At 43.1% G+C, this 24,884-nt stretch overlaps 1 protein-coding gene across 1 annotated transcript in view; it reads right to left on the bottom strand.

Moving 5' to 3' along the window:
* Positions 1–402: 402 nt before the first annotated feature.
* Positions 403–24,884, bottom strand: part of CLVS1 (clavesin 1) — a gene marked incomplete at both ends in the record, with an annotated part of 161,010 nt that continues 136,528 nt past the window's right edge. The window contains 3 exons of the mRNA XM_080938471.1: positions 403–490; positions 17,523–17,758; positions 22,700–22,810. Coding sequence (XP_080794597.1) covers positions 403–490; positions 17,523–17,758; positions 22,700–22,810 — 435 coding nt within the window. The remainder of the gene's footprint in view (positions 491–17,522; positions 17,759–22,699; positions 22,811–24,884) is intronic.

Raw genomic sequence — 24,884 nt, 5'->3', positions numbered from 1 at the left:
TTTATTTGGGAATGCATTTCATCTTAATTTGCAAAACCTGAAGAGGATTCCTGTGTGAATCCTTAGAGCAATGTATATGCGACTAATTTAGGTTGTTTCCCACCCCCCCTTTCAAGTACATTTGCTGCCATAAATATGAGGGGAGGGAGAATCCTTTTTACATAAATGCCTTTCTTCATCTCCCCCCACCATTCCCCCACTAAAACATAAATGAATTCGTTACATTTTAAAAGCATCTCTCAGATCTTTGTCCAGGGTAGGCTGTGCAGACCAATGGTTGCTGACAGTCATGGCTGGGGTTGGAATGGAGGGCCTCATGTCAAGCAGAGTACACATGTCTGTAGGTCACTTGCCCAGGCTTGCTAGGTGGCTGCTCCACTGGAGATGTCACATGATGCTGGCTCAGTCCAGAGCCAGCAGTGGCTGGGTGTTCTCATTTTCTCCCTTCTCGTCATGTTTCAAGGTCCCTGCTTCTACCACAGACTGAGATCTAACAAGAGAGAAAGGAGACACACACAGTCAGACAGTCCATGCTGGAAAATCAAAGCATGTGAAATGGCTACTTAGTACTTCCTGTTTGGTATCTGTTTCCCCCCACTTTATTTCTTCTTCTTCTTCTTTTTATTTTTAATGAAGATTGAACCTAGTTATGCTGAGATTCTTCTGCTGCTGAATTTGATCCGTATCTTCTTGCTGTAATAAACCGTAACTATGAGAGTAATATTTTGTCCATGTTTCCATCTATCAAATAAGAATAAAGATAATTCCATAGATGCAAAAACCACTGTTGTGTGTGTGCGTTTGGTGGTTGTCTGAGGGTTCTGCACATGTATGAGCTTACCACTTTTGCAACCCTGAGAAACGGAGCTACGGTCTCCACTTTTTAAGTGCCGAAAACCAATTAAGGGATCAATAGAGAAATAGCTTAGGGAAAAAAACAATATAACCAGATGGAGAACAGGATGTGCTCATGGGCAGCTCTGCCCCTGGAAGCTCTAGCTGCAGGGATATCACTGATCCTAAGTGGGAAATGACTTGCAGCCTAACGTTTTAGCCGCTTTCATAATATGTACCTAGCCCAGAAAGCGCAAGACTAAGAAGTAAATCAGTGTTGAGCATGGATGTTAATACCAGCTTTGGGGAGATGGAAGCAGGCCTGCCTAGGCAGTATAGTGAGCTCCAGACCAGCCTGAATTGCATAATGAGATTCAGAGGAGGGTGGGAATCACTACACAAACATCTCAACTCAAACGCCAGAACTAGGTGCCATCTATAGCGTTTGGAGGTGACATGGATGGATTCAGCAGCAGCTGGAATGGCATTTTCCTCGATTTGTTTTACTTAAAAGCCCAGCTTGAATGTTGGGGAGGAAGGAAGGAATGCTCATGTACATAAATACAGAAAAATCAGAAACTCCAGAAGATTTATCAAGACAAACTGGTAAAAGCAGCATTTGGGAGGCTGAGGCTAGAGGTGTGTGGGTTCAAGCCAGTCTGAGCTATATTTCGAGGTCCTATATAAAAAATAAAGCAAACATTCCAGACCACAGCTGTATGGCCTCCCACATCTGTCGCCTCCCTCCAGATCCTTAGACCACTGCCTAATTGCTTTGTACTGAGGATTTTGTGGAAATAAAAGAGCCTGGTGGCAATCAACTATTTGAAACTTTAAACTCCTTTCTGACAGATTAAACCAACTTTATTACATAAGACAGCACCTGAACCAGAGTCAGGGTGAGGTCTGGCTGCTCATAGACATTGCTCATACACCTCTTCTTGAAGATGGCCAACTTGGGAACTCTACTCCTCTGTAACCCAAAAGACCATACTTTCAAGTATTTTTTTCACATTGGACTCAAACCTGGGTTTGAAGACGCCTGTGTCCTGTCTTTGGTTCCTCCTTCCAGAGCTATAGGATCCTGCCATCTTTCCCTCTCAGCCTATGGGGTTAGGTTTCAGGGCCCTACTGGATATAAAAGTCAACAGATAACCAAGTTCCTTATATTAGGGTATAGTATCTGCATAGACACAGTATTTGCTCTCTTGTAGACTCTAATGCCTAATACGAAGTAGATATTTTGTTATTTGGGAAATTACTATAAGAAGTGAAGTCTGCCCAGTCAGTGGTTGGATATACTGTGTACAACCTCTGTGGAGGGTTGAGCATAAACAATCCCTTCAGGACTCTGCTTCGAAGCCCTATTTTAGTTCAAGGTCTCTCTCCCTGACTATTCCAGTTCAGCCAAGATGTCTAGATTTTTTACAACAACAGCAAGTTGGTTATCCACCATATTCATGGTGTGACCTGGAGTGAAATGATCACTGTATCTTTCATTCTTCTATTGGGGCTATAAAGAGCCACATTCTCCTTTCTGGCATCAGTGTACAGAAGGAGGTCCTTAAAAATGGTTTTGTTTACTCGTCTCCCTTCTATCCTGAAAGTACTATTAAGAAACCTTCAGGCTGAGAAACAAATTTTCTCTTTCTAAATTTGCTTCATGTATCCAACCTGCCTCCATTCTTTTAGATCTTAAAACGTTTAGGCAATCCACGTTATTACCTCTGATTTCAATGACTATTAGATTTATTTTTCAAACTTTCCCTTCTCACATTATGATGAGTGAAAATCAGGCAGTTCTCAATGTTTTCAAACCACCATTTGTTCCTGCTGACAATGTTTGTGAAGCGTTGCTCTATATCAATCTCTGTGAGCAGACGTGCAGAAACCTTCAGTGTTGAGTTACCCAGACACACAGATTCAAACAAGAATGTAGAGCTGGGACGATGCCCCATGGCCCAGCCAGAGAAGACAGATGCTTGAGAAGAGAACGTGGAAAGAAGGGGAGATGGAAGGGCAAATCTATCACTCACACACTATCTGTTTTAGATGGCCACTGTTCACTCCTCCCTCATGGGATGTAATTGGGACCTATATTAGTTCTTTCATTATATACATTGACAGCAATAACCTGGAATGTCTTACCCAATAGAGTGTGTCTTGATTGACTGATAAGTAACATCAGGCCTGATATGAAGAATGAAGAAGGAAGCAAACAACACTTTGCCCCAGGTTCGTATGTTCTCTAATTAAGAACATGGCTTCTTAACTTTTGACATGATTCTATTTACCTAGTCACACAATAGACATTTAATATTAAAACTCAATGACAGTGACCCACTATATTATGAAATCTTTGAAATTCACTGGAAAAAAAGTAGAAAGCTCTTTTTTTGTAATGGAAAAGATTAGAATGAGATTTATTTTATGCAAGCACATTGGGAAGAAAGGCAATGATACCCAGCATGGTCTAGGCATGGTCTCAAGTACCCCTGACACATCCTCATCTGGATTTCAGCCTCATCCTGTCTGACAATGTGTTAGAATTGTTTGAAATCTCAGGAAAGACACTCCCTCTCTTGGCTGGTGACCTTTCCCTCACCTAGCATGAAATTTCTGGGGGAAACACCATTTCTTTGGGATCCTTCTTGAATCTTCCCCTCAGTGTGTTAGCTAAATACAGATTGCCTCTGAAAGTCAAATCAATTGCTCTCTGATGACAATGTCTTCATCTGGTTGGAGTGCTTAGCTAGGCACAGCAAAGAAAACCATTTAGTGGCTCCATCTACCCATGAGAAGCTAAGTTCTGGTGCTAAAATAAATGTTTGTATTTCTTCTCTTTCTAATGCAAAAATACCATCTAACCTCAGAGTCATGCAGAGGGTGATGGGTAATTTCAGTGGTGGAGAAGGCAATCCCTACAAGGCTTCACCTAATCTTCATAGCCAGGGGATGCTTTCCTGTGGTTCTCTGCTTCGTCTGTGTTCTTATTAATTGACCTCCATTGCCCATCTGAGCTATAGAGGAACCCTATAAGGGCCTGACTGCTGTGTCCTTTACATGAAATATACACCAGGAATCACAATGGCAGGGCCAAAAGGGTGCTACAGAGATGGTTTGATTAGGTAGTCCTTTGAGTCAGGGTTAACCATTTCTTTTCTTTGAATCAACCTCTGTGTTTCATCAGGGAGAACCCCACAAAGGTCATTTTAATTTCCCAAGTCCACAGGAGGTTTGGTTTTATGCAAGAATTCAGAGCTATCTAACACCTTAGCTTGTTTCATTTCCTTCCAGGAAGAGAAGAAATTTCTGCTGGAGGTCAAGGGTGGATTTGATCAAAGCACATTTTACCCATGTTTGAAATTCTCCAAGAATAAATTAAAAAATAAATTTGGGTCTGAGGAGATAGCTCAGTGCTTATGGCACAAACATCAAGGCCTGAGTCCCAGAACTCACATTTTTAAGAAACTAAAGACATGCTTGCAGTCCCAAGGCTGGGGAAGTGCAATAAGCAGATCCTTGGGAACTTCTGGCCAGTCTACTCAGTCTACTCAAAGCCAACAGAAGAAACTGATTCTTAAAAAAAATCAAGGTGAACAGCACTTGATGAATAAGATCTGGGATTATCCTCTGACCCACACATGAATGTGTACATATGTGTATGCACCCCATGTAAATGTGCATCCATACCAAAAATATGTATATTCAGAACACACACACACACACACACACACACACACAGTACATTTAAATGATCCAAAGCCTTTTTTTTTCCTCCAATAACCTCAAGTATAGGAAAAAATCCCCCTAAGGAAATCTCTTCTAGATTACAGTGCCAACATCAGCTTTATGTCCTCAAATTAACTCTGCCTTTATACGTTGGAGATAACAAGTATGTGGTGTAGAGATGGAAAAAAAAAAAGAAGCAGAAGGATGTGGGCACAATGAAGAATAATAGAACTGGAGAGTTGAGGTATTGAGGAACAAACTAATGTGAGTAGCTGGCAATGCTACCTAACACCATGGTGAGTTCCTGGCCCATGCTTCCCCAGAGGGCAATGTCTGTATCTGTGGCCCTACAGCATTGGAGGTTTGTTACCACCAAAGGCCAGGCAGCCTTCCAAGGTCTGGGATGCCACCTGGGGTCATGCTAATATCTGTGGGCTATACAGAGCTATCCCCACGCCTCACTTGGGCATCCTGGGAGAACTGGATATTAAGACATGAGATCAGGAGAGTTGACCTAGCCCCTTGACAGCTGAGATACTCAAAATAGTGGGGCACTGCATTAGTTCCAGAAAGCACAGTAGAGCTGTCCCTGGTTGTGGAGTTGCAGGTGAGCACAAGAATTCTGGCTCTGACACTCAGCTACAGTGTGATGGCATGGGTAGAGAGAGATGCTCTCCCCACTTGCCCCATCTGCAGAGTTAGTCTCAGGGTGATGTAAACATGGAGCTGGCTTTGCCTGCTGCAACACTTGGGAGAGAGGGCCCTGCATCTCTCCTGGGCATCATGCTGGAGCTGGTCCTGTTGGCATGGGGTTGGGTGAGCTGGCCCCAGGGCATGAGAGCAGGACAGCTGTTTCTACCCAAGGCATTGGGCAAGCTAGCTAGGGCTGTGCTGGAGAGCTTGTCCTAGTGATGTAGATGTGGGAAAACTGGTCAGCTACCATCCAGGCCTGGATCTAGGGCTTTGAGTTAGCCCACCCCAAAATCTACCCCATCAATGAAATTACTGGAGCAGGTGCAGGAGCTAGTGTAGATGCAAAGCTAGAGGACCTCCACGGGAAACAGCAGGATGCCTTAAAGAAGGAGTCTCAGTGAGGATCCAGTACTGAGAATGTAGCAGAAGCCAGAGGCCTCAAAACACATCAATGACTCATTGCAATGAACATTAGCAAGGAAAGAAGTGTGGACAAAAGGGTATGCTGTGGGACACACTTTGACATACCACATCTTCCCAAGTGAGATTCCTTTCTTCTTTGGGGAAAGGTTTCAAGGGTAGAAGTAAGGTATCAAGGGGCGGGAGATAAGTGCTATTGGGTTGCATGATGTGAAATTCACAAAGAACCAATAAAAGAAGTAAGTAAAAAGTTAAGTATAGAGTCAAGCTACTACACATCATTCAAGGTCAGGGACGGTGTTTGTTGTGTGTATTCTCTTAATAAGGATAGGAGATGATGAAGTGAGGCCTACAGGAGTTTCTGTGTTTGGAAGAGTCTCATCTCTGCAGTCATTTAAGGTTTGGTGGGTGTAGGTTTGCAAGCACTGAGGTGTGAACACTGAGCGTTTGTGGTGCTTTTGCTAACAGAGAGTGAGCTCAGGTGTAGGAGGTAGTCATAAGGAGCACAAGATATGCGGGTTTTGAGCGCATAGCTATTTGCGGACCCTCTTATCAACTCTGAAATCGGAACTTAAAATAAAAAGCACAGAAAATGACCGCAGGCATTCACACTGCCTACTTGGAGCAGTCATGTTTCTCTAGGATTAGACCAGCTTGGGGAGCCATGAGTCAGCTTCGGCATCCACACTGCTTTCCCTCCATCCAGAATCAGTGGCATGAGCCTGGTGACATCACCACAGCAGGACCGGGATGGGACATTCTGGAAAGGCAGAAGGGTTGAGGCTGCCAACGGCTGAGGCAATCAGTGCTGGTGACTCATTTCATTCCCAGGATGGCTTGGAGAAGAATGGCTAGTACTCTTGATAACAGAGCCCTTTCATAGTTCTGTGTTTTTAATCAAATGAGAGTATATTAAGGGAACTTGTCTGGTGTTATTAGATGAGTCTGAATACCAGGCCTCTGAATATCCACATCTATCCAAGAATGTCACTTGCAGAGTGGGCTATCTGCAATAGCTATCTGCATATTGAGTAGATTCAGAGCTGGCATGGTGGTGACACACAGCCAGGACAGCGACAGATACTAAGCAAAGGCCCAGTGAATGAACTTTAAGAATGAGTGGACAAAGGGCTGAAGGATGGATGGATGGATGGATGGATGGATGGATGGATGGATGGATGGACAAATAATGGAAGACCAATATAGCATTTTGTTTGGAATGAAGAAAACAAGACAAGTTATTTTGCTCCCTGTGGTCTTGACAAATTTATAACCTAGTATACTGGTGCATAGCTAGAATCCCAGCACTGAAGCAGGCTGAAGCAGGCTGAAACAGGCTGAAGCAGGCTGAAGCAGGCTGAAGCAGGCTGAAGCAGGCTGAAGCAGGCTGAAGCAGGCTGAAGCAGGCTGAAGCAGGCTGGGTGTGAGTTTGGGGCAAGTCTGGACTATTTAGCAAATTTCAGCCCAGCCTGAGCTACATATTAACTGAGAGTCTGCTTATAAATATATGGATGAGTGACTAAATGACAAGAAAGAGAAGATGGGACAGGGGAGCTTGCTCAGTTGGGACAAACTTCCTCAGGCAGAAAGAAGGATGGTGATGGCTCCAAATGTCCAATGCTTACTTAGTAAGACCAAGCCAGTTCCATGGCCACTTTCAGGGCGTGGTTCATCGTATTAACACCATTGCACACAGGATTTCGTGTACAACTGAAGCCTCTTAGATTCAGTGAATTACTGTTTCCGTTTTTATCAGGTTAAGGAGCTGCAGATCAGTATACAAGGACAAGAATGTCTGGATGTGTATTCAGGAGCTCCAGACAGGGCCAATGGGGCATAGAAATAAGTGTGCTGGACTTTGTCCAGGGACAAATGGAGACATGACACAAAAAGGCTTTAAGTGGAGGAAAGAAGAATGCAGTGTGTGTGTGTGTGTGTGTGTGTGTGTGTGTGTGAGAGAGAGAGAGAGAGAGAGAGAGAGAGAGAGAGAGAGAGAGAGAGAGAGAGCGCTTACATAGGGAATGTGGAGGCCAGAGGACACACAACCTTGGAGTCCTATGTGATAGTTCACAGCAAACCTCTTCTAAGCATGTTTCTCTGTGAGACTGAGTTAGGAGCCCCTATGCAACCTCCAGGTACATCTGTAAGATTTGTTCAGCAGCAGCTGCTTCTACATAGGCCACAGACTTTTGTATATGCAGGAGCATCTCAAACCTGCTTATGGCTCAGCCTTCACCATGTAATTCTAATATTTGCCCTCGTTTAATCTACACAGCATAATAATAAGGTCAATTAATTGCTGTTTACCCCTCACAGAGGAAACCTAACTCACTGCTAGCTACTCTGAGCTCATGGAATTGGGATCCATATTCCATTCTCTTAACAGCCTTCTAACCTATTCTGTAATCTGGCACTTAGTAGAAATCTTAGTGAATAGATGAATGATTGTTCTAAAAAAAAAATAGGTGCTGTAAATGTTAACTGTTGATGGACTTTCAGAATCTAGAGGAAATGACATCTCAGAGATGATTTCAAATCCTAATCAAAGATCAAAGTTCAGTGAGAGACCCTGATTCAAAGCTAAAATGAAAGGGGATCTACTGATGCCTCTCTACCCACACTGACATATGTACATGCACACAGGCATCCATACACATCATATGCAGACACAGAGCTAACATGACACTCTAACGACAGCATCAGTTTGAAATGAAAAGGGAGGCAAAGAGCTGCACTAGGATCACACCACTGGAAAACATGGCGGAACTTCTACAGGGTTCTCTCACACGCTCTGCCAAATACTCAGCTTTGTGCATGTGATCACCAAAGGTTAGAAGAGGTTTGCTCTTGGCTGACCACCGAGGACAAAAGCTCCAGCTTAATTGGAATCAGCCAAGTGTTTACTTACCAGTACGTGTCATGAGTAATTAATATGCCTTGCCCTTCTCGTCTGGGCTATGGCTCCCTTTCTAAGAGGTTGCGTGCTTACACAAACAGAATCTCAGAGTGCAAACTGTGAGTGATCACAGATTGCTGTAGTCAATCCAGAGAGTTCTCCACATCTGTCCATTTCCTTCTAGATCAACCCTATTTCTCTGCTTCATCAGTGACTTAGACATCTTTATCTCATGATTCTTCATGTCATTCTTTTAAAAGAGAGGAAACATGCCTCTATACACAGGCTTTAACTACTCCCATTCATTTTTTTCTTTTTACCAACAAAATCATCCTACAGATTTTCTTTCACTTCACTGATCCGTGGCTACATATGACATAGTTGGAAGAGATGGCTCCCTTCACTTATGCCTCAGAAGAGAAAGATAAAAGCTGCATTTCTAACTGTGTCAAATGCCCAACTAAGCAGGAGGCTAGATACCTATTTATTTTTGTTCTTTAAAAATGCTAACTATAGCTGCTGGTGGTAGCACATACCTTTAATTCTAGCACTTGGGAGGCAGAGGCAGAGAGGCAGGCAGATTTCTGTGAGATCCAGGCAAACTTGGTCTACATCGTGGATGACTATATAGTGAGACCCTATCTCAAAACAAGCAAACAAGCAAACACACACACACACACACACACACACACACACACACACACACACATACACACACACACACACACACACACACACACAGACACACACACACTGCTAACAAATTTCTGTCAACACGTGTAGATCACTCCAGTATCTAGAAACCTGTATAAATACTTGAGTTGGCCTTCCTTCCTTTACATCAAGAAACAATAGCATTTAAGCTTCATCTATTTGAGTAGCGATGACACCCCAAATCTAAAGTGTTCAACCTTACTTGAAGTGGACACCAGACAACTGAGGATCAGTAGAGACTATGTTCTATTCATTGAGAGATGCTGAGCTATATAATGTCTGTGGATTCAGTGTCTGTATGGAACACTCTCTGCACTTCAAGACTCCTTGTCCTGCTCCAAAAGTAGGGTCCTTCTGTGCTTACACTGACACTTGTCACTCTTTCCCATGGTTGGCATTTTATCGTGATCTATTAACTCTGCTGGAAATGAATAATTATCCAACAAACGTGAACTCAGACTACAAAAAACAAGGAGGTTACTGAGGAGATGGTTTAGTTAGTAGAGTGCCTGCTCAGAAATACAAGAACCAGAGTTTGATCCCTAGAATCTACAAAAATCTGGCCATACTGGTGCTGCTTGTAATCCCAGAACTGCAAAGTCAGAAAGGAAAATGTCTCAGGCTTACAAATCAGCCACCTTGCCTACTCATTGGGGTTCAGGCCAGTAAGAGAATCCATCTCAAATCCAAACAAAAGTAAAGAGCTGTAGATAGTGATAGAGGACTAACACTCAAAGTTGAGCTGTGCCCTTCCTATGAATTACACTTATGGGTGCATACACATACATGTGCATCTATACACACATGCATTTATACACAAGTATACACAATAAAGGAGGGAGAAAGAGGGAAGGGGAGGAAAAGTGAAGAGTGAGAGGGACAGAAAGACAGAGAGAGAAAAAGCGACACAGAGATACAGAGAGATGGAGAGAGGGTTTGAAACAATTTCTTTGTAGTTGAAACATTTCATACTAGTCCGAGGCTTCCTAAGACTCAGGAAATTCCTAGAGGAAGCTCGGTAAATCTCAAGAAATAAACAACTCAGGAGTCTCAGGAAGTTACTGAAAATTACTAGATTCACAAGGTCCTTCCATCATATATAAATATAAGTAGTACAGGTTGCTAAAGAGAGGAGACTCTGGTCTGTAGATCTGTCTTCTGCTCAGCCACTCCCCAAATCAGGTGGCTCACAGTATCTTTATGCCACCTTCTCACCTTTATGTACAATCCAGCAAGATGTTCTAGAAACACAAGCATGAAGATATTTGGCCAAAAGAAACAAGAGTAGACTTTTGATAACATAGCTGCTGAGGACCACAAAGCACTGGTCTCTCCACATGAAGATGGACCAAAAGTTTCTCTAAAGCAGTGACTATGCTTTCATTGTAACTGAAGTCAAAGTTGGAGTCTGTTAGCTTTCTTCTTCTGTGAATTTCTTTCTGTACCTGTGTTTGCAGGATTTCTGCAACTAGATAAATATAAAGGATAGTCAAAAGGTTTTTTAAAAAAGCCTTATTTTGACTTACATTTTCAGCAATTTCATTTCAAAATTGATTAGCTCCATTACTTTTAGGACTATAGTTACGGAGCACATTATGGTGGGAGCACAGAACAAAGCAAAACTGGGGTGTGTGTGTGTGTGTGTGTGTGTGTGTGTGTGTGTGTGTGTTTTGAAGGGGAAACAGAAGCAGGTAGACACAACATGTCACCAATGACCCAAGACCCACTCTTGACCTCCCATCTTTTAAAGTTCTACGGTCTTGTGATAGCACCAAGATAGAGAGCCATTATGTGTTTGGTGGCTCGGATCATTATAAGATCCCTAATAAGTGCTAAATGTTTAACTTTAGCTATAAACATACTGCACCAAACACTAACTTTGGAATTCCTAGAAATTCCTAGAATTGAGTTGGACTTTATGTAAACAACTCTTACCACCTTGAACAAAAAAAAAATTAAAGCCCAGCAATAAAAAAATTTAATCTAAATATATACCAAAAGGGAGCTATGGCATGTGATACCAGTTTGGAATCTCAGCATAGTACTAATAACCAAAAGTGATATATTCATTATCTACTTTGTGAGTGAAGCAACTGTGTCAGTAGAGTGTGTGTGTGTGTGTGTGTGTGTGTGTGTGTGTGTGTAACTAGTGCTAGGCTGACATTAGTATTTCTACTCCATGACAGACAGACTTGCGACTTGCGGCCTCAGACCCATGGACATGCCCTCTGAATGCATGCTAAAAGTAGGGATGGGGTGGACAGGCCTGGTTCTTTGCCTGGCAATTGGATCCAATATGAAGCACTGCTTCTCAGTGTTTCTCTTAGTCTACATTAGCCCCTTCAAAAATGGACTCTGTTGAGCAAAGAATATTTCCTTCCTGTCATCACTTTGGGGTGCTGAGAAAGGGTTGGTGGCTTCAGGATCATTGGGCTTCAAATCTTTCTTTTCATTGCCAAGATATGAATAGAATCCTGGAGTTAAACAAGGCTGGGATAATTGTATAATTTTTGTTTGTTTGTTTGATGTTTGTTAGTTTGTTTTAAAGCCTTCTTATTTTTTAAAGAGCTATTTATTTATTTTAAGTACATGAGTATACTGTGTCTGTCTTCAGACACACCAGAAGAGGGCATTGGATCACATTACAGATGATTGTGAGCCACCATGTGGCTGCTGGGAATTGAACTCAGGGCATTCAGAAGAACATAACCACTGAGCCACCTTTCCAGCCCCCTGCTTGTTTGTTTTTGATGTAAGGTCTTTCTATATATCCCAGGTTGGCCTAGAATTTACATTTATCCTACCTCAGATTGCCAAATGCTATAATTATCGGAAAATGCTCCCAAATTTGGCTTTTTTTTTCTTAAAAAAAAAAAAAAAAAGCAATCCCTCTCCTTGTACAGTAGGGCTCCCAGTGTAGGCCCAAATTGGAAAGCAGATGAATCTAAGTATATCATGTAGTAATGTGGAACTTAATAGTCAAGGTTCATCCAGGTTGGGCTTCTATACATTGTCCACTCCAGTCACTGAGTTGTACCTTCGTGGAAGCATGAGAAGGCAAGAACACAGCAAGACATGAAGCCATTCTACATGAAGAAAAGCTTGGAAAAAAAACGTGTCATTGATATAAGATTCTCCCTGCTCCCTTGCATGATATCTCATGACCTTAGTCATGGAGAAGGAAACACTGTATAACTTTAATATCAATATAAAAGGAAAATATATATGCACTGTGGTTTTCTTTTTACATTGAATATGTTTGTATAGATCATGTGCCAAGCAAAATCCATCAAAATGCTTGCAAAGGAAATTGAGAATAACAGGGTAAGATCCCTGAGGCCTAATGTCAGGAGGCTCATGTTTCAGGTGTGGACACTTCTCATGAGCAGCAGTGGCAACAAAGATGGATAAAATTCTTTCACATCCTTCCTCATACCACATAAAATGGCGGGTATTTTGTGCATGCGGGAAATGTAAAAGTATCAAGCAAGTCTGCTTTGTTGAAATTTAATATATATATATTTTAAAGTTGATGAACCAGCAATGGCTCTGTTACACAAATACAAGCTTGTGTTTGCTCAGTAAAAGTGACACTCTCAGCATCCAGTATCATTTAGACCATGTGCACCCATAATCATGTGGAGGATAATGGGAAAGAGCTTTAATGGTGCAAACTCTAATGTCTTCTAGATGACCTCTAAGGACTTCCTCTGGATCTGAAGTGTCATAAGTCTTTAGTGATACAAAGAAAGGTAAGTGCCTCTCTCTGTCTCTCACTCTCTGTCTCTCTCTCTCTTTCTGTTTCTCTTATTCTGTGTGTGTGTGTGTGTGTGTGTGTGTGTGTGTGTGTGTGTCTGTCTGTCTGTCTGTCTGTCTGTCTGTCTGCCTCTCTAACTTTTGAGATAGAGTCTTGCTATGTGACCCAGGTTGATCTTAACCTCATGATTTTTCTATACCGCCCTCCCACAAAATGTATTTTTATATACTGTGCAGGGAACATTCATCTATAAATAGAACAGGTCTGCACTCAGATACAGTGGAGAAGGAGCTTGCTCAAGTTCAACAGGTGGATACGTTAAAATATGTGCTTTCTCTCTGGCAGGAATGGCTTGCATTGCTGTAGTGGGGATACAGTTCTGATCTGGTCCATGCACATTTAGGAACCGTTACCCTCTCTTCTATAACAGTCTCATGTAGTTCATATCTGTCCCCTACCATTTACTGGACAACCTCGTGGCCTAATCCTGCAAATTAGATGTGTCTTTCCTGTGCACATGGTGACAGGTTCAGGGGGTAACACAAATCCTAGCTTTTCAAAGCCCTCCCTTTCATTTGTGTCCAGCAAAACCAAGACAGAGAGATGCTCTTGACTATCTTGAGATCATCCACAGTGGGGTGAACAGCTGCCTCGGGGTTGAGGAGAATTAGAAGAAAAACAAAACAATGAAACCCAGGAGCCGTTTGTCATCTCTGGCATGCTGCAAGCTGCCAGCCCTGACTTCTCCTTCTCAGTATTGCCTGGAAGCCAAGCTCCTACCCAGACTCTCTCCTCTGCACCAAGTACATGTAATCAGATGGCTCCAGCTTTAGGGGAGAGCTCAAACTGCCAAGTCCAAATGAAGCTAAGATAAAAAGTTAATGAAATGTATCAGTAATCTTCTAATCAATACAAATATATGGGTATAAATTTTATATGTGGATTATGCAGGTATGCTTGCATGTATGCATCCATGGATTATGTATACATGCATGTATGTTTGCATGTCTGTAAACTTCTCATAAAATGACTAGCCATTCACCAGCAGTTACTGAAAGACAGTGAACCCTGTGGGTATGTTATATTCTTATCATACCTATAGCCATCTTAATTACTTTGCCAGAGAGAAAGGCTAGAATCAGAAAATAATAAATACTTCCTAATGATGAGAAGAGAGGGCACACATATAGACACGGATTTAAAAGTCATGCAATTACTTCATTAGAAAGAAACTTCAGTCTTACATGTCTAGCTAAGCCTGCATAGCTGGTTTCCAGCCCCAGGCCCTTCCCTTCTCCTGTCCAGCTAACAAAGCCCCTATGTCTGGGCATGAATTTCCCACACAAGTCCGGGACGGTAAGCTTGGGAACCTCACAGTAGTGTCGGACATGGTGGTGGGTTCCGTGTCACCACTAACCTGCTCTCATTGCATTCTTGCAGTCACCTTACTTTGACACGTTGTATCATTATGTAAAATAATGAACTTCCCTTCTTAATTAAGGCAGTTGAGGTTTTTGTCGAATTTGCAACAAAAATAATCATCGCTGATTAAAAAAAAAAAAAAAAAACCTGCACAAATTTGGCCACAGGCTCTTCAGATACCTTGAAGCAATGAGTTAGGAAGGAGGGAATGAGCTATTTTACACTTAAACTTTTTGAAACAACTAATGGGCTGAGAGAAAGAGGGCTCCTAAAAATAACAATAACTATAATACCCCAGAAATGATGAACTGGAAGAGGGCTCAGTGGGGATAAAGTACTTTTCATACAAACTTGAAATGCCAGGACCTAGGTAAAGCCAAACATGGGAGTCCATGGCTGTAATTCCAATGTTCATACATAAGATGGGATGGAGAGATGGGCAAAGTTCATGTGGGTCTGTTAGTCTGGCATACTCAGGAGTAAAAAATAAAGACGAAAAAAGAAACCCCCATCTTAAACAAAATAGAAAATAAGTAACAGCATTTTAGATTGTCCTCTGACTTCCATACATGCACTGTGGCAAGTTTGTGGCACACACACACACACACACACACACACACACACACACACACACGAAAAGTTCAGGAAATTCCAGAAAGTTTAAAATACTGGAACAGAGAATGCCTCAAACTCTTACCAGGTATTCACTAGCTTAAAGAAAACCCTGAAATGTCCTGTTTAAAGAAAATTCCATTAAAGTAGTAATTAACATCTTTTCTTATTAAAGGCAGGGTCACAGTTACCAAGGAATAAGGAAGCATCACCTGTCACAGCCCCTAATTTGTGGAGAGCCAGTTGTCTACCATGTTACTGTAAACTATTCCATCGAGAAACCGGTGACCAGCTAATAGGACCTCAGGGCCACTTTTGCTCCAAAGCCTCTTTATAGAAACCAATCAGTCACCGAAGACAGTCCACCAAAGACACTTCACCCCAAATGGACTGGATGCATGTTGAGAATCATAGAGGAGCCTGGAGCCTGTGCTCACCCACTGGACCTCACAATACTCTTCCAAGGTCATCCATCCAGAATGCTGACATGGTCGTACATCACTGCATGTCTGGATCTGTACACTGCAAAAGGAAGCTTCCCGGAACCCAGGGCTGGAGTAAACGGTCTGTGTGATAACAGATGGGAAGCCAGAGAAGTTTAGATTGATGCTCTCCCCAGGTCTATTTTCAATTTTCTTTCATTCTACTGGTTCCAAGAGGTGCAGAAGATGCCATGAATGGAAAGTTCTGGCCCTGCACCAGTGAGGTGTCTGGGTCTGGGGAAAGTTAACTTTTAATTACTGTGGGTAAAAACTGCCCCTGAGGACATCCTCGTGCAGTATGGGCTGAAACCTAAAGAGGTCAGGCTCTTGGGTCAAGCAATGGAAGGAATCTGAGGCTTCTCAGACAACTGTTCCCAGGAAATGGACACGAGCTGGGGGCAAACACGGAGAAAATAATTGTTTGAAATGGAGAAGCAAACATACAAACTGAACAACAGCCTAAATAAATACTCACCAATAAAGCAGTGGCTACAGTGATATATCAGTGTTCTGGGATCCTGGGCCACATTAGGTATATTAACTACATCTGCAGGACACGGCCAGATAGATGCAGTCTAATCAGCACATTCTCCCTCTGTTGCTGAACCTCCAGACTGGAGTTCTCAACCCAGTCCCTCTGGTTATGACTGTATTTGAATGGAGTCATTAAGGTAAAATGTGGTCAGGGTGGGCTCTAAGCCAACATGTCCGATGTTCTCAGAAGAAGAAATTAGGACTCAAACATCAGCAGAAGGAAGATCATGTAAGGACAAGGGGAGAAGACAGCCACCTGCAGAGCAGGAAGAGAAGCTGCAAAGATGCTGACTGTCCTGACACATTGCTCTTAGCTCTCTTTGTCCCAGACCTGTGAGGAAAGATGTTCCTGATGTTACCCAGACTGCCTTGGTTATTTATTCGCGTGAGTGCAGCCAATGAATCTTCATCATTAGATGTCAGAAAACAACTAGGCATGAACAGATAGTGCATATAGTCCATGAAAAATACAAGTGGAAAGACCTAGTCTGTCAGATACCAGTGCCCATGGGTGGAGAGAGACTAGACCTGGGACTGAGATGGTGACTGATGGGGATTTTAACCTTTACTGTGTTGAGAGTGTACCAGGATCGTTTGTGTAGCAAATTCCAAAAGCCAGGCTCAGGCTAGGCATGTAGGTCACTGGTAGACTGTCAGAGCTAACAAAACGCTGGCTCTGTCTCTGAAATGTCTAAAACAATTACAAATGGCGAAGGAGAGGGGGACAAAAAAAAAAGAGAGATAGAAAATAAAAAGAGAAAAACCAAGAGCAACCTTCTTCCATGGCATTGTCTTGAGCACCCATGCAGCACACTTTACCAGTTAAGCCTAACTCTCTGGGGGTTTACTGCATGTCCATAACCCTCTACACTTTCAAGCCTACATATCATGGCTTCCCTATCTTTTTAAGGCTCTGTTCCCCTGTTCATCCTTCATGCTGGGCACATCAGTCCCTTTTTAACAGAATTGCTAAGGCCCTTCCCTCCGAGCAAGGCTCAAATGCGAGCCACTTTCTAAGCACGCTCAAAGTCTTTCTTGGTGTATTTTCTAGAGGGACACCATCATGATCTTATTTGTATTGGTGATCCTAATGCTTAATGGTGCTACAGCTGAACAATGCTCCTTTGGTCCCAAAGAGATGAGGGACAGGCATGTTCTCTACTAGGTTGTTTTTGTCATCAGTGCTTTCCAAAGGAAGAGCATGTCCTCTGTATCTTCACAAACTTTAGCACTGTAAGAGTCAGTTTGTGATCATGACATACAGTTCTTCCCTTGAACTGTGTAAAGGTGACAGCAGCCAAGACCCATTTTCTGTAAACTCTAATTAAAATTATTTTATTCCATTCTGTGCCCACTAAGAGTTTTCAATTCTTTAAGCCACAGTAAGATCTAAATCGCCGCTCTGATGCCTCCTGGAAGGCCTTACCTTTTCATGGGCTTGGGTGAGCACTCTCTCTCCAGGTTGGAGCAGGTGTGTTTCACATGCATGGCATTGTAGGAAGTATGGGTGTAGTCATTTTCATCGCTGTAGTCGGGACCAAGTAATGTCCGGGCCCAAGTCCCCATGTCGTAAGGAGGAAGGGTTCCTCCAAATTCAGAGGGCAGAAACTCGGGGTGTATTAGCTGGTGAAGACTGTTTAAATTGTTTCCATGTAGGAAAATCTGGGAAGGGAGAAAAATAACCAACCATAGAAATTTAAAACGTGACCGGCTGTTTAATCTAATACACAATTTGGCAAAGACAAATTGGAAATGTCTCTGGTGACCATGATGTTCAAAGGGGCAATTATATTGTGCCCATGGCTTATTCATTATAAAAAGGATATTTTATTGCTTAGAAAATGGACTGTATTGATAGTTGTTTTTAAAAAATGAAGTTTAAGAACAGACTGGACATAGCCTACCACGCAAATTTGTGCCTTCAGTCATCTCCTAGTTATTCCTACTAAGAATACCAACTGCTTCCAAACTGTTCATGTTTTGAGCACCCTAATTCTCCCTGAGAACTTGGGTCCCCAGAACCTCTCTACTTCCAGCCATCTTCTCAGGCCAAGCCAAGAACAACCTCTCCCTGAAAATATGCTGGGCTCTTGTGCATTCTGCTTTTCCTGTCTAAATCAGTCCCTGGTCCTGCCCATGCTGACTCTGTGTGCCCTCCTCTGTATTTGATGGTTCTAGTCCTGTTCCCATTCATTCCATTGGGTCTTAGAACGAGATGATGATGTTTTGCTCTGCTAACAAGCATACCCCTTGTGTGTACTACATAGATGCTCAATCGGTTCCTACTCAGTGTCTAGCCATGACCTGAGAATGTGTCGTAGGAAGTCCTTTGCCATAGTTTTGCCTTCTCGCCTGCATAGAGCACTGATACCCAAACAAGTTTGTGTTTTCTGAGCACACAGTGTATAATCATCCAAAGTGGCCAAAATGAGAAGGGGGGCAAAGATTTGCATTTCTGATGTTTTTAGAGAAATCCACAAATCACATGTCACAAGTAGATAATTGTCACTGACTACAATTTAGAAATTGACCTTGAGAGTTGATTTAAACTACATCTATAATAATGTTGGTTATTATACACATTGCAGGAAAACAATAATTACATGCAATGCATAAGTTACACACAATTAACTATACGGAGTAAGCCAGTGGTATCCAAGTGGAACACCATCAGTTATACCTGGACATGCATGCCACAGCTGGCAATGATGAAATTTAAATGTGTGTTTAAAGTACCCATATATGGATGCCAGCAACAAACTCCCGTTCTCCCATTCTCCTGCGTTCATTTAACAGCAAACACCACCATACAGATAGAAGGGACAAGAAGGTAAGTATAGAGCTCTTCTGGGTGTTGCAGTGCCTGGGAAAGCAATGAGCATTTTTGAAATTGCTGTTGGTGATGGGTGAGAGTCAATATTAAAAAAGATTTGCTGTGAATAAACTAAAATCTCCTGGTTTTTATGAAACTCCATAGGGGGATTGTGGAGCACGAGAAACACACCAGTTCTTGCTCTGGTGTTTGCGCTAAGCATTTGTATTCACACAGCCCACATAATTTATTTTTAAGGGACAAGATGTGCTGCTTAAGGTGACTCTGTTCTGGGAATCCTGATGATCCTGCAGTCCAACACAGATGAACACAGATGTAGGAGGCTGGGCCCACTTGTCCTAGGCTAAGAGCTCTAGAAGCTCCCTGCTTTGTTTCAAAAGACTGTGTCTACGGTGGGAGGAATTTCCACTATCCCCATAGTAGAAGTCTGAAGCCATGTTGCAAGCAAAGTTGGGCATGTGGTTCTTGGTTCTCCATAGACTACAGAATGTCTTATAAGCCCTCTGCTTCTTGGTGCTGGCGATGTCTAGTTCTAAGTTCTGTCCTTGTTTGGCAACAGGAACATGCCCTTCTCCAAAAATCCACTACTAAAACCCAAGATTATTCAAGGCTTAAGAATTAAGAACCTCCATCCTCTGTCAATGGGTGAAGGGATAGCTTATTGGTGGTGGTGTTTGTTTATCAGTCAGGGGCCCAACATGTGTTGCCTATTTTGGGAGCCAAAGCTGTTTTATGCCTAGGACTCATTAAAAACCAGACCAAATGAAATCAAATCCAGGCAGTATAAGGTGGAAGAAGGAAGACAGAGACCTGCAGACTGCTATGCCGTCCACATCCCTCTAGTGCATGGCTCAGATGAGCTATAAACACTGGCTGCTGACATGCCAGGCATTGTGGATGGGAGATATCACCAATGGCTTGCCAGTCATGTGGCCAGCCTGCAGCTAGAGCGACCACAATGTGTATGCCATGGTCAGATGGGAGAGAAATAGAAGTGGAGCAGCTTCTTCATGAAGAGAGATGGCTTTGAGGGTGGAGTGGAGTAGCCTGTTGTGAGTGGCCAGACCTGCCACTTAGGGTCATGGTGAAGCCACTGCCCAAGCTATGACTGAAGGTGATGTCTGAGTCTGTGGCTATGCAATAGCAGGGGTTGGTGTAGATGTCTGGGGCTCATATTACTATAGATGACTTGAGGATGTCACTAGTCAGGACAGCTGCTGAGGATTGCCTGGATTCCAGGAGCTATGCAGAACTGGCCCAGTACATCACTGCTAGCAGCACCCAAAAGAGAGGTGGAGCTGGCCTTAATGGCAGGTGCTTGGGTTTGGGTGTGTGTGTTTGGGTCATAAGTGTGGGAGGGCTGACCCTGCCATTCATCTGCTATGGGGTGGCAGAGGTCACAATCCACACCCCCTGTTCCTTACCACTTCCAGAAGTCAGGAAAGCTGTCCATAGGATCATGAGCTATGGAGAGCTAACCCCACTTCAACACTTGGGAGAATAGGCCTTGAACCTCCCCCTGGGCAGCACAGTCGAGCTGACCCTGGTGGTAAGGGCACAGGTGAACCAGCCCTGAGTGAGGACTGGGGTGGCACCTGGCTCTGCCATCCCTTTGCTCAGAGGTAGTGCTGTGTGTGTGGGGGGTGATGTCCTCACGACTCATCTGCAGCAGTCTAGAGAGCTGGCCCTGGGGTCATGAGAGGAAATGAGATGTCCCTGCCCCTCACCAGCTGCAGCATACAGTAGAGCTGGCCCTGGTGGAGACTAAACAGGTGAGCCAGCCTTTAGGGTAAGAGCTGGCCCCATCACTTGGTTTTTATAAAGTGTTATGGATGAGGGGGTGGGGCTCTCCTCCCCCTGCCCCTTGCCACCTATGATAATCAGAGATCTGGATCCGAGGGCATGAGAGCAAGAGAGCTGACCCTGCCTCCTGCTGGTGGTGGCTCTACTGCCACCCAGGCCCAGGTCCAGGTCTCTGCGATGGTCCATCCCCAAATCTATATCATCTGGGAATGGTGGGCACTCATGACAGGACCACTCCTACTGATCCAAAGCTGCAGGTTCTCCATGACACAGGGCAACAGCAGGATAACTGGGAGGAGTTCCAAGAGGATCCAATATTGACGGTGTCACAGAGGCCAGAGATCTTGAATGGGAATAATGACTCATTGCGATGAACATGTGTGAACAGAAGGATCTACTGTGGGGCACACTACAACATACTACAGCTTCCACCATATGTTTTCTATGCATTTTTGTTGTTTGTTTGTTTGATTGATTGGGTGTGTTTGTGTGTATTTTGGGGGAAGGTTTCAAGGGAAAAGGAGCAGATATAAGGGGATGGGAAGAAGACTGGGTCTGGGGTGCATGACGTGAAATTCACAAAGAATAAAAAATTTTTTAAAAAAGAAGAAACTTAGGAACCCTGGATGTGTGAGTGAGTGAGTGTGTGTGTGTGTGTGTGTGTGTGTGTGTGTTCATACAATTTCCTATCATCAGCTACATAAATACAGATATCTTAGTGTGACTGGTATAATCACGCTGCTATATATTTATATATTAAATAAATGCACTTTATTCCTTAAACACACACAATGTCACTTGTCAAGTATGTTTTAGTAAAGCTAGTGGGGAAGAAAAGATAAAGGGGTAGAAAGCAACAAAAGTCACCAAGTGTCTGGTACATGAATGGCGTTGTGAATATGTTTTCATGCACTGTCTCATTAAATCACTCCAAAGAGTCTGTGGTATGGGAGCTAATTTTTTTCCAAATAATAAACAAGGAAAGTCAGATTCAGAGTAGCGAGGGGATGCCTGTTATTCATCTGTGGAGCATGTCTTGCTATCCCTGCTCTGATGGAAGGGGCTGACTTCTCAAATGCGGACTGATATTATATTAAGCTTTCCTTTTTAAGATTATTACAGTCAACAGACAATGTTTTCAACCTTACAGATGATGGATCTGGCAGTTACTGAGGTCCATGAGAGAAAAAAAAAAACACGAAGAACCACTTTTCATAGTGCTGATACCGGACAAAATGCTAGCTACTGACATAGTCCATGAACAAGAAGTAGCAACTGTGTGAGTGCCTATAGTCCCAGAACTCCAGACACAGGGATAGGAGCTCTAAGAATTTACTAGAGAGATGGCTCAGCACAAATACTGCAGAAGACCCAGGCTCTGTTTCTGGTACCCACATGGTAGCTCAAAATCGTCTATAACTGCAGTCCCATGGTATCTGATTCCCTCTCTGGGTTTCCATGTTCACTGTATGTTTGAGGTACATATGCATATATACATTCAGGCAAAACAATATTATACATAAAGTGAAAATAAATAAACCTCTAAAAGGAATTTGAGACTAGTTTGGGTTACAAAAATAAGACTTCCCTCCCCCACATCTGAACACAAACATATCCCACAAAAAAAAAAAAAAAAAAAAAAAAAAAAAAATCACATAGGAGCAAGAAGTGGCTTCATGCACTATTTCTATAGGCATTTGTAGCAAAATTGGCATCTGGTATTTTCACATCTTTAAAGTTTCTTTTGGTTTGTCTGGTGCCCCGAAAAGAACCCATTCTACAGAATTATTGATTAAACACAAGTTATTTGTAAACTCGTGCTAAGGTGCAAATGTTCCAAAGTTGCACAGCCACAGTGAAAGCTGTTGGCAGGGGCTAAGGAGTGCACACACGGAAGAGCACTGTAATTGTCACCGAGGAACCTCTCTCTCCCATTTGGAAGTTAAAAGACACTTCTTTTTCATTACCCGTTTTCTTGTCTTGTCTTTAAGGAATGGCTTGATGAGCGTGTACAGGGCATGGATGTACCAGGGCTGGTTGACAAAATGGACTCCTCCAAAGCGAGCAGGAAAGCTGTCCTGGGAAGGAGATACAAAGGGTGAGAGAACACATCAGTTACTAACACTCTGGGTGACAGCAGCACCGCAGGGGACAGCCTGCTCCTCTGGCAGAAGTCCCCACTTCCCCGGAAAGAAAGGGCTCAGATGTTCAGCTCCTGGCCTGGTTACCTTCCACTGCCTTCCTAGCTCATTTCTCCTTCTTCTTCTTCTTCTCCTCCTCCTTCCTCTGCTCCTCCTTCTTTCCTCCTCCTCATCCTCCTTCGACTCTTCCTCCTCCTCCTCTTCCTCTTTCTCCTCCTTCTCTTCCTCTTCCTCCTCCTCCTTCTTCTCCTATTCTTCCTCCTCCTCCTCCGCCTTCTCCTCCTCCTCTTCCTGTTCCTCCTCTTCCTCCTCCTCCTATTCTTCCTCCTTCTTCTTCTCCTCTTCTTCTTCCTCCTCCGCTTCTTCTCCTCTGCCTTCTCCTCCTCCTCTTCCTCCTTCTCTTTCCATTCCACAGCCTAACAGTGTGCTAGGGTCTGGGCTAGTCTCCCCGAGGGGCAATGACTGACTCATCTAGGTGCACAGAAGTACATGTGACCCGGATCGTTAGAAGTCAGAATTTTTCATGGCATGGTATAACCACACTTCAGTTCCTGATGGCTCTGAATACAGCTCTCAGTCCCTGCTTTCCCTCCATTTTCTCTCCATAACATTGTGTCAACTTGACAATAGCCCAGAACTTGGACTTGCCCTTGCTGGGTGAGTGAGCAGGTTGTACGGGTTACACAAGAAAGGACTGCACAAAGACCCCCAAGGGACCTAAGACTTCAGGCTTTCTCAATGACACTGGTCTGACAATATGGACTATAGGTGACTATCTGGATCTATCTGTACACCCCACCCTGGGAGCACACAGCACATACTCAAGAAAAGATAATGTGGTGGGAGGGGTGGTTGACCCCCTAAGAGACCAAGAGCCCCTTCCCCTGCACAGTTCTCAAATATCAAGTCGAAAAGACATTTTAATAATAGCTCTTAGTTTGGAATCCAGGCCAGAACAGTAGCCTGTTACTTGTAAGCTTTGAGCCTTAGGGGTCCACAGGAGGAAGAATCTTGGGGAGGAAGTTTTGATGTGTGGTTTCAGCAGATTGGGGTTTGTCTCTACTGATGGAATTTAAAAGGGGAAACACATAAATTCTATTTGTGCCACCAAGCTTGCTGGCAGTGAGGCCCATTGCAACAACCATCTTGTAAAGTGTTAGCAAGACAAGAAGAAGCAGGGCAGCTAAGCACTCTCCGTGGGTGCTAAGAGATGCCACGCCGGCTCACTTTTACTATAATAACAAGCGAAGAGAGCTGTTAACTTTCTCCAGAACTCTTTATGTCTACAGGGTGCCTAGGCATCTGCCACAAGGAGACCTTGTTTCAATGCAAGTTTATGGAGCCGAACTTAAAGGCTGGCGTTTGAGAAGCTTAAAAAGAACTTTTACTTCTAGCTAGACATTTTTACAGAATGGGAAACAATGAAAATAGTGGTTGGTGGTCTTACTCTTTTACATTTGATTTCAGAAAGATCCAAGCTGTAAATGTGTGTGTGTGTGTGTGTGTGTGTGTGTGTGTGTGTGTAAAAGAGTTGGAGTTTTTCTGTTGGTGCTAAGCTTTAAACACAGGACCTTGAATGGGCTAGGCAAGCTCTGTATCAACAAGTGACTGTCTAGTCCAAAACCCTGAAATGTTTTTGGTCTTAAAAACATGAGGCTGTTCCTCCAAGCTCTTTCTTTCTAAGAAGGGTTACAACCCAGATTCCTGCTTTTTGTCCCTTTTGATCTCTTATTCAGAAACATAATTTACATGATGAATGTGAGTTCTGAGAGGTTGTAGAACAAGAACAGGAATGGAGCATTTATTCATAAAAACCAAACTTTTCTCTGTGCGTGTGTGTGTTTTGAACTGTAACTAATAAGAATATTTATGGTTCTTCTGGTGGTCTTTTTTATTCTGTATTTTTAAGTTAGTGAAGTGGAAGAAAATGCTAAAAAATACTCAAGAGACGGTAGGAAAAACCATAATGAGAATATTAACTTTTAAAAATATCTGAAGACATTTAGTTTTA

This window comes from Micromys minutus (assembly GCF_963924665.1).
Source record: "Micromys minutus genome assembly, chromosome: 26".
NCBI lineage: Eukaryota > Metazoa > Chordata > Mammalia > Rodentia > Muridae > Micromys > Micromys minutus.
The sequence above is the reverse complement of the archived record's forward strand: the minus strand, read 5'-3'. Positions and strand labels throughout refer to the sequence as shown.